Genomic DNA, 10,389 nt, shown 5'->3' with positions numbered 1-10,389 from the left:
AGACAGGAAGCTAAATAAGGTTGGCTTATGATGTTTTGTTTCATTTTTATGCAAAATTCTCACTTCAATCTTGGAAAACGAAAAGTTAGAAGAGACCGTAATCAGATATCTTCAGATATAAAAAAGTCCTAATTAAGATTTTAATTTTGGGATTTTAATGTATAAAAAAAATTTAAAACGTACATTCTGACTTAACTTCAGCAACTTCAAAAACATCAGACTTCTGCTTTAATCTTAGAATTCTAAAAAAGAAAGTCCTTATTTTGACTTTTCAAAACTTGAAGACAAGCTGGGGCCTCTGAGCTCACATGAGGAGTCTCACTTGAGCTAGCAGCAGTGTTGCTAACATCAGTAAAAATCTTTGGCTTCTTTAAAGGTCTGATATGTCACACTGGAGAAGATGCAGAATACTGATGGGAGAACTAAGAGTGGTACTGAACAGAGACCCGGACAGGTGCAGCAGAGACCGAAGAGAGTGGCATACTAATGGTACATTGTGTTAGCTAATCATGTAAAAAAGGCTAATTGATGATTAGAAAACTCCTGTGAAATTATGTTAGCACAGCAGAACTCTGATCAGAAAAGCTGTAGAACTGGCCTGGTAGTGTATATCCATCCATGATCTGCTTCGTCCTGCAGTGCAGGGTCACAGGGGGCTGGAGCCTATCCTAGCCAACTACGGGTGAGAGGTCACCAGTCAATCGCAGGGCAACACACAGACAAACAACCGTTCATATTCACACCTACAGGCAGTTTAAAGTTACCAATTGACCTAACAAGCACGTCTTTAGAATGTGGGAGAGAAACCCACTTAGGCACAGTGTTTGTTGTGTTGTTAATTAAAACAAAGATGAGACTGGTGCTCTATATATATTTATATCTATCTCTCTCTCTCTCTATATATATATACATATATATATATATATATATATATATATATATGTATACATATATATATGTATATATATATATACATATACATATATACATATATATATATATATATATATATATGTTCTTCTCTGTTATTCAGGCAAACGTCTGGTTTCAACTGTATACATGAATTTGTGTTGTCTGGTGTTCCATCCAACCAGATCCAAGTTCCCTCCTTTTCCTTGTCAGTCATCCCGACCCAGGCTACTTCTGTGAACCCGATAAAGAAGGCCTGTCATAGAGAATTATCTTCATAACCAGCAGGTTCAAGCATAAACACTGTGGTCAGCATTAAGTAGTGTTTGATAAGATAGATTATATTAGTCCCCCAAAGGAGAAATTAACAGCACCTGTTCCTGCCTGTTGATGATGATGACCAGGTCAGCGTCTCTCTGCAAACAGTCCTGCCGGCTCTGGTCCCAGCTCATGCGCTGGCACGAGATCACATTACAGGCTGATTCAACTTGAGTGGAAGTTCCTCAAGACAAGTCAAAACGAGGCTCAGTAGTGTGTGTGGCCTCCACGTGCCTGTATGACCTCCCTACAACGCCTGGGCATGCTCCTGATGAGGAGGTGGATGTTGTCATGAGGGACCTGGATTAAAGCATCAGTCAACTCCTGGACAGTCTGTTGTGCGTTGGTAGATGGAACGAGACATGATGTCCCAGATGTGCTCGATTGGATTCAGGTCTGGGGAACGGGCAGGCCAGTCCATAGCATCAGTGCCTTCATCATGCAGGAACTGCTGACACACTTCATGAGGCCTAGCATTGTCATCATCAGAAGGAACCCAGGGCCCACTGCACCAGCATATGGCCTCACAATGGGTCTGAGGATCTCATTCGGGTACCTAATAGCAGTCAGGGTACCTCTGGCTAGCACATGGAGGGCTGTGTGGCCCTCCAAAGAAATGCCTCCCTACCCCGCCTAATGCTACCTCTAGGGGTGAGAGCACTGACAAAATGTAAAAGTGAGCATCAGGCAGAAAGGATGAGAGCAGAGACATGGTCTGTGGTCAGCTCCTGCAGAACCTCTGCTTTATAGGGCTGTCTTGATAACTGCCTCTCATTTCCACCTGTTGTCTGTTCCATTTGCACAACAGCAGCTGAAACTGATTCAGAGTCAGTGTTGATCCTAACTGGACAGGCTGATTTCACAGAAGAGTGACTGACTTGGAGTTACATTGTGTTGTTTAAGCGTTCCCTTTTTGAACCTTTTTTGAGCAGTGTATGTAAGTATGTCAAAGTTGCCAGGGAAACCTGAAATATGACTGACAGGTCACAAGGACCTGTTCTTATGGCCTATATGAAGAAGCTTTTCCTGAGTCAGTAAATTTGTGTCATTATTGATCTATAGCAACTTCCCAAGGGCAGCAGATCAAATAGGCGGTGGGCTGGGTAGGAGGAATCTGACAGGATGAACTCTGTCCCCCTGAGGCACTGGGAGCTGGAGAGCTCTTCTAGGAAAGGCAAAGGGCAGCCAATGATGTTTTAGGCTGTGACTCTGACACTGCATTTCATATGTGATTAAAACTGTGACAAGTTAGTCCTGTCGTGGTTTAATGACCTTTAATGTTGGATGAACATAACCAAGAAGCAACATACAACCTGTAAATCACACAGAAGGAAGCAAGAGTAACACAGAATCCAAATATAAAAAGTATTTAATAAGAACAAAGTAAAATGTTATCAATTAAATTAAGAAAGAAAAATACAGACCTGAAGCAAAACGTTGGCCTTATTGGCCAAGGTGAGGTTGTTTTGTCAGCGTTTGGTCTTGTTTGAATTTCCTGTTGACCAAAGATTAAACACAGCAGCAGCTTTGCATAATGGTGTTTCAGAAGAAAACCACAGACTCAAGTCTTACGTAAAGGTGTTTACTTCCCACTGGAAACCAAATGTTGACATTTACAAAGGGTACAAAGATATCTCAACACGCTCGGTACTTAGCTGGAAACGCACATCAACGACCGAACAGTTTTATTTTCAACAGGTCACAAAGCCATTGCAGTACATATACACAACAGCTGCTGCACTCCAGGTTCTTTTTGATCATTTCCATTATTATTGTTGTCTGTATATCATAGCACAGGAGTCAGTCAATATTTGGAATTATTAGACCTGTACCTGTTTAAGGCAAATACACAAATAAATGTAATAAATTGACTTTAATAACAGCCTAAAATATTCAAAATGAAATAATCTAGTGAAATTAACAGCTAACCTGCTAGCTGTCCCAGACAACAAGCTCAATAGGATTTTCAGCTATTATGGTTCTCACTGATGCCAACCACTGTGTGTGATGAGTATGCTGATAACCTATACTGATATTTGACACCATAACTTCTAATATCAGAAACTAGGATAAAGTATCCTGTGCATAGCCTAAAAATGTTTATTATTGCTGCTGCTGGGAGCAGTAATTTGAACAGTCCCGACACATTTACACACACACAGCTGTAAACAACACATAACTTCACAAGGAATGTTATTACATTCAATGAAGAGAGAGGACATGAATGGATGGATCAGTGCAGAGACCGTCTACTTCCCGTTTCATGCGGGGCGCTCTCGAGACACTTTTAAGCTGTAGTCTCAAAACGTAGCACATCTGTGATTACATGGGAAAAAAACACTGTGTACATCAGTTAATGATCAGATGTAGCTGTGAAAAAAATGCATGTGCTTGGTCACGGTTCCACCAGCTAGAATAAATCAATGTATTACTTTATAATTGTGATAGTAGTCTATTAAACATTGCTAACAAGCAGATTAGCAAGATCTTTCCAGACGGAAAACACATATTTTTTTTTAAAAGGAAATAAACTAAAAAAACAAATAATAATAACGACTCACCAGCAGTGACTGCAGTAAGTGTCTATGTACAGTGTATCACTGAGGTGGAGGAGGAGGAGGAGGAGGAGGAGGTGGAGGTGGATGGAGGAAGTTGAAATAGGGGACAGTGTTAGGAGGCCAGGGGGGAGAGGAGAAAGATGGATTATAGAAAGAAGGAGGAAGAGGAGGGGTATAGGGTGGGAAGCTGGGTGGGGGGAAATGGTGAGGAGGTGCAGGGTAAGGGCAGTGAGGAGAAAGAAGGGGAGGAGGAGGAGGAGGGAGGTACATGGGAGGAACATTTGCATGTGTAGGTCTGAATGGGTTGTTTCTTGAGTCGTGGTGCCTGAACGGAGGCCTTGGGTGTCTTGGTGGGAAACCCCGCGCATCATGCTTCTGCTGCAAGGTGTTGTGGGTAATGTGGGCAGGATTATCTGCAGTCCTGGAATCTGGATTATCAGTAATAGAGGGAAAAAAACAATGAATGTTGACTGATGATACTCATCACATACGATATAAATAGCTATAGATATGGGACTATAGTCACCTGTGTTATTACGGTCCTTCTTCTTGCCATTTTTTATTTTCCTCTTTGCTTCCCGCTCTTGTTCATCGTCACTGTAATCTAAGGCCTGGAGAAAGAGTAAAGACAGACTGTGGTAGCATAGGACAGCACACACTGTAGCTCTTATTTTACGTTTAGATATTTAAGTATTTACATATACCATATTGCTGTTAAATATTGCTGTTGTAAACCAGTCAAATATTCTGACAATATTCCAATTTGTTATTGAATAAGTGAATAAATATTGCATAAATTGTAAAGTTTATTTTTTATTTATTTACATGTTATACAACTTGATATTTTAATAGGGCAGGGAGTCCCGTCTTAATCTTAACTGCTGTAACCTTCAGTCTGCATCTAGCATGTTTACATTGTGCATACCTCTTCTGGTGGTTCTTCATCATTCTTCCAGGATGCATCAGAACCCTTTAGACTAGAGGAGAAACAACCAGATTCAGTTCATCATATCAAATGTAACTCCTACCCAGGAAGTGTGTGTTAGTGTGTATTACACTTTCAGCTGCTGTGTAAGGATGTATCCTGTGTACTCCTTGATTGCAGGTGCGTAGTAAACAGTCATTCCCTCTGTCAATCCCTTGTTGTTTATCTGGTTGATAGAGTTAAAACGCAGAACATACAGTGGGCTAGACACGGGCCCAAAGACCTCAAACACCTGAAAACACAAATGAATACGATTACTATTACGAAAACAATAGGACACAGATAATGAGCACGGATATTCTGCTCCTGCGAGATCCTCACCTTGCCCAGAGCCAGTCTATCAGATCTGAAGATGATGCTGTCGTCATTCAGAGGGGGTGTGTCTTTCAGAGACTGGATAATAACTATACACAAAGAAAATAAGTGGTCAAAAACAGTGCTCCTCACTGACGGAGACGAGAGGACACTAGACAGTAAATCCTCCGTATATTCACCAAGGTGCTGTAAAATACTGGAGACTGTCCCCAGTGGCTGCACTTCTGCTTCCTCTGGTAACATCACACACACGTCCTCCACAGGTGGAAGCTCCTAAAACAAAATGATGTTTAACATAATGTCTGAATGAAGTGAATTGGAATCAAGTGGCTGTGATAAGGATTTTAACTAACCAATGGAACATGATGCATTCAAGCACCGAATGTTCTGAAGATTCTGTCTTTTTACTGTAAATACACTGATGCATATGATCACCTCACCTCTAAGAAGTGCTCATCTCTTGTTCTGACAGGGCGTGGTTGGCTGAAACCTTCGTCGTCATCATCCTCCTCAACCACAGGGGCGGATGGAGACGAGGAGGATGAAGAAGAAGAGGAGGAAGAAGAGGATGAAGAGGTGGAGCTATCACTAAGGATGGGAAAAGAATAATCAGTATCAGCTTTCTTTCTTGTACCTCTTCCTGTTTTCAGTACAAAGATCACCACAGGTACAAACACACAGCACAAGCATAAGGTTGTTTAACATTACATGCCTGCAAATGAATGGTAAGCCTGAATCCATGTATTTTGATATCTGTCTTATCATTGCTGTTAGCACAGAGTTTACAGTCGGGTTGATAAATATTAGAACAATGTTAAGTTTATTAGACCTCTGTATACCACCACACTGAATTTGAAATGAAACATTAAAGATGTGAGCAAAGTCAAGACTTTCTGCTTTAATTAATTGTGTTGCATTGACCATTCAGGAATGTAGCATTTCCATACACCAATCACATATAGTATGCCTTTAATACAATGGAACAGTGACCTCTATTGGCAGACATAGACTAATGCAGAAAGGCCAGATTAGACTAGATGTGACTGCTAATAGAAGCATGAGGATGAATTCTGCAGTGTTTAGATCTTTACTCTGTTCAGATTCAGACAAACGCTGCAAATTTTTCAGGGCACTGCTTAATATAACAGATAGATATTGGCCCAAAACATACAGCCATAGCTACCTAAGAGTTGCTCAGGGCAAAGAAGTGGGATATTCTTCACTGGATAAGTCACTAACCTGATTTCAAACAGAGCTGATGTTCACTTACTGAAGAGAAGACTGAAGGCAGAACAAGCCACAAACAAGCAGCAGCAAAAGGTGGCTGTGGTAAAGGCCTGGCAAGCATCTCATGGGAGGAAACCCAGTATGTTTCTAAAATTATTTAGTCCGAACACTGCTTCATCACTTTTTTTAAATCAAACCCAATAACAGTTAAGGGTGGACCCAGATTGTTTTGTGTTTGTATGTACCTGTCAGAGTCTTCGGTGTCCTCCTCGTCCTTTGTCCTGCACATGATGTCCCCAGAAGGAGTTCCTGCTGTTGAGTGTGTCTGTAAGTCTCTTGTTTCTTCTTGATGCGATGGCATGGATGGTGGCGTGTCTTCCCCCTCATTTTGTGTTGATAACTGTTCATTATTCTCTGACAGGATGAGATGTTGTAGCTGCATGTTTGATGGTGTGTTTGCATTATCAGGGGTCACGGAGCAATTGTCTAGCTGCAATGTCATCGTATCATCCACCTCCATCTTGATCTCATCTTTCCACATTTTTTGCGTTGAGAACTGCTGTCCATGATCTTTTGACATGATAACATTTTCTTGCTGCGTGTTTGAGGAGAGGTCTGCATTAGCAGAGGCCATGATTTGATTTTCTAGCTGTGATGGCACTAGCAGTGTGTTTTGTGACGTGTCTCCATTATTCAGGGTCATGATGAGATTTTCCATCTGGGTGTTTGATGGCGTCTCTGCAGGATGGGAGGTCATAAGATTTTCCAGCTGCGTTGTCATCATATCCGCCATCTCCATCTTGACATCATCTTCCTGCTTCGTTTGTGTTGACAACTGCTGTCCATGATCCTCTGACAGGATGAGATTTTCTTGCGATGTGTTTGATGTCATGTCTGCATTATCGACGGCCGCAGTGTGATTTTCTACCTGTGATGGTGTGTCTGCATTGTGCAGGGTCATGATGAGGTCGTCTGGGTGCGTGTTTGATGAACATTCTGCATTTTGGCGGGTCACAATGAATTGTTCTAACTGTTTATTTAACGGTGTGTCTACATTTTGCGGAGTCACAATAACATTTTCTAGGTGAGTGTGTGATTGTATGTCAACATTATTGGAGGTCACGTTTTGATTTACTAGCTGCGCGCTTGCATTTTGTGGGGTCACAATAACATTTTCTAGGTGCCTGTTCGATTGTGTATCTGGATTCTGGGGGTTCTCAATAGCATTTTCCAGTTGCATTGTGATCATATTATCCACCTCCATCTTTATATCATCTTCCTGCTCCTGTTGTGTTGATAACAATCGTCCATGATCCTTTGTCAGATTTTCATCCATCTGAAAATGATATACATGTTAAAGCTTCACTGCTTGATTACATTTAAGTGTGGGTCTGAAAAACACATTGTCTATAAACATGCTGTCAAAACAGTGATATTTAGCTTTGAAATGTCATAAAACAAACTGCCTGTAGAAGTTGATAAAACCTGCGTTACAGCGTAAAAGAAAACCAATAATTAATACGCGTGCTCGGTTACAAACCAACATTTAGAATCTGTAAGACTTGATGATCCTGAATGTTTTTCCTGAACAATACCAAAACCACCTGTAAAGTGGACCTACAGGTACGGGACTAAGGCTAAAATCAAGCAAAACAAGGTACAACGTTTGTGTTCACCTACAAGTTAGCATGCTACTGCTAATCAACCAATTGAGGCTAGCAGCGCTAACTTTAAACTAACGACGTAGCAAACTTAGAAATATCCAAAAACATTTGCCAAGCATCTTACAAATAACACTCAGTCAACACAGTAAATATGAAATATGTGAAAGCAGTACCTGTTTAACTGTGGAGCTACAGGTCCGCACGGAATAACTCCAGCAACTCGGAACCGGTAGCAGAATGCTTTCAACAAGAAAGCTCACTACTACTACTACTTCCGTTATGTACCTTCAAAATACAAGCCTCGGCGCTGAACCTACAAAACCTGCTCCGTAAACATACGATAGCATGTTATGTGAACGGCAAGGCAAGCCATTGTTATCACTGCGATATATAAATATCGCAGTGATAACAATGACGCGAAATCAATGTTCTAAACTTCTCGGTGTCATTTGAACATTTTACATCATATATCTATTTATTACTATATTTTATTTTGAAATAACATGTCGGCGCTCCGTTGCTTATCGTTTCTGTCTGTTAACTTGACGCAACTACCACCACATGTCCACAACACGTGGGGTAATGTTTTTCCGGGTTTGCGCATGGCTCTGCGCGGTCCACTTCAAGCAGTGAGGGGTTAAACATCACATAACTAATAACTATTTAGGGCTTGTTACATTCTTGAGTTTATTTATCAATAATATCAAAACACATTTAAAAAAAAATACCCACCAAGCCAAGGTGCAAACACGTCCAGTAATTCATGTAAAAGCTATCTTGCAGTTGATAGAAAAAAAAACTTCTGACATAACCTTAATAAAATGCAGATAATCAGAAGATTATGAATGTAACTAGAAATACAATATTAAAATTGCCTTCAATGTGTGAATCTCTTGTAATTTCACTCTTAACATTTGATTAACAATAGAATATGTCTTTAAACTTACTTGTATGTCTTATTTAGATGGATTTTTCCCCCCTTTTTTAAATTTACAGTTAGATACTGAATGTTATTACATATGCTGGGCACATATACGTTGTCATTTGAAACTTATTCTTCTACTAATTACACTTAAAATGAGCTAGCTGAGCTTTTATATAATATATAATAACAATACTGTTAACAACACAACTAATTTTCATCTCCTCAAAGTGATTTAAAAAATTTACAGGACAGTCAACCTCTCAAATGTCAGGGTTCATTTCAACACACTGTAGACAGAACAATATTCTTTAAACACCAGTGTTTAACTTTTAGCAAGCAAGCAATGCCAAGAGAGCCTGCAGCATCCCACGCAGGAGATGGTGCAGCGTTATTCTATTTAGTATTACCAAGCACACATTGACATTTAGATGTAAGATTTCTGTTTAATATTTAGATTTATAATTAACATTTAACATTACACATTGAGGAAATTATGTAGCAACAAAAAAAGACAACTTTCACAAATATTACTTTAAAACTAGCAAAAAGTGACTTGAAAAAAACAAATCACAGCACTGATTTAAATGGAGCTGAATGAGGCAATATGCTGTAGAAAAATCAACACATGCTGGACTTAAAACACAACAACCAGATCGAAAGGTATAAGAAGTAATGACCTCGAGGAGGCCTTGTGTAAGGAGGCAGTGTGCGAGCATCAGGAGTGGTTTACAGGTGACAGGTAGACAAATCAAGCATAACATAGCAAATCCCCCCAAATAGAACTACTGTTTATAGCAAAAATATTTTTAATAAGGTCATTTAACATCAACAAGCTATAAATTTCACTATAAATCTTATATTTTATAGGTAAAAAAATGACCAGTTGGTGGCAGCAGAGACTTGTTCATGGTTTGTTTAGGCAAAGACCTCAGTGAGTCTCTGTCACAAATGGAGGTGATCTGTTGGGTGTGCAGGCTTTCTTAAATGTAACTATATATTATATTTCAATACTGACTGTTAAAGTCATAAATATGTCCTCAAGGAACATCTGACAATGATGGATGCTGGGATGTGGAGTGTGTGTGTTAGTTCCCATGTGGTTCTGAAAATGTCGTGATCCAAAAAATGTGTAAAAACCTCTTGTTTTTGCCTGGTTTCTGCTTTAAAACAGCCAAGCTGTGGTTCACAGCTGCTCCAAAGTCTCACTTTACAAAATGTCCTTTCTTAACCTTTTTTTGGCTGCATGTCTGTTCACACTTCTGCTGAAAATCCTGATAAAATGACATTTATAATTAGTCTCACCTCTTTTTTTAACAGCATATTTTATGTTAGAAATCCCCTAAGCAATTTTAATAGGTTTTATAGTTTTCCCAGTTTGTCCCCTTTGCAACAGGGTCTCATATCAAAACAGGAGGTTGCTAGCTGTTCAATGGTGGTATTGTTCATGAGCTAATCAGCTGGCACCGGCTCAGTGCCACTGTGTTAGAA

At 39.9% G+C, this 10,389-nt stretch overlaps 1 protein-coding gene across 1 annotated transcript; it reads right to left on the bottom strand.

The window, feature by feature from the left end:
• Window positions 1–2,853: 2,853 nt before the first annotated feature.
• On the bottom strand, window positions 2,854–8,228 carry naf1 (nuclear assembly factor 1 homolog (S. cerevisiae)). The gene is made up of 9 exons (XM_028410620.1): window positions 8,150–8,228; window positions 6,558–7,648; window positions 5,526–5,673; window positions 5,265–5,358; window positions 5,092–5,174; window positions 4,842–5,002; window positions 4,711–4,762; window positions 4,312–4,396; window positions 2,854–4,213 (listed from the first exon to the last, which is right to left on the bottom strand). Exons 2-9 carry the CDS (start codon window positions 7,646–7,648, stop codon window positions 3,825–3,827), a joined length of 2,103 nt encoding a protein of 700 aa, XP_028266421.1. The 5' UTR covers window positions 8,150–8,228; the 3' UTR covers window positions 2,854–3,824.
• Window positions 8,229–10,389: the final 2,161 nt, after the last annotated feature.

This window comes from Parambassis ranga, chromosome 1, assembly GCF_900634625.1.
Source record: "Parambassis ranga chromosome 1, fParRan2.1, whole genome shotgun sequence".
Taxonomy (NCBI): Eukaryota; Metazoa; Chordata; class Actinopteri; family Ambassidae; genus Parambassis; species Parambassis ranga.
This window is presented reverse-complemented; position numbering and strand designations above follow the sequence as displayed.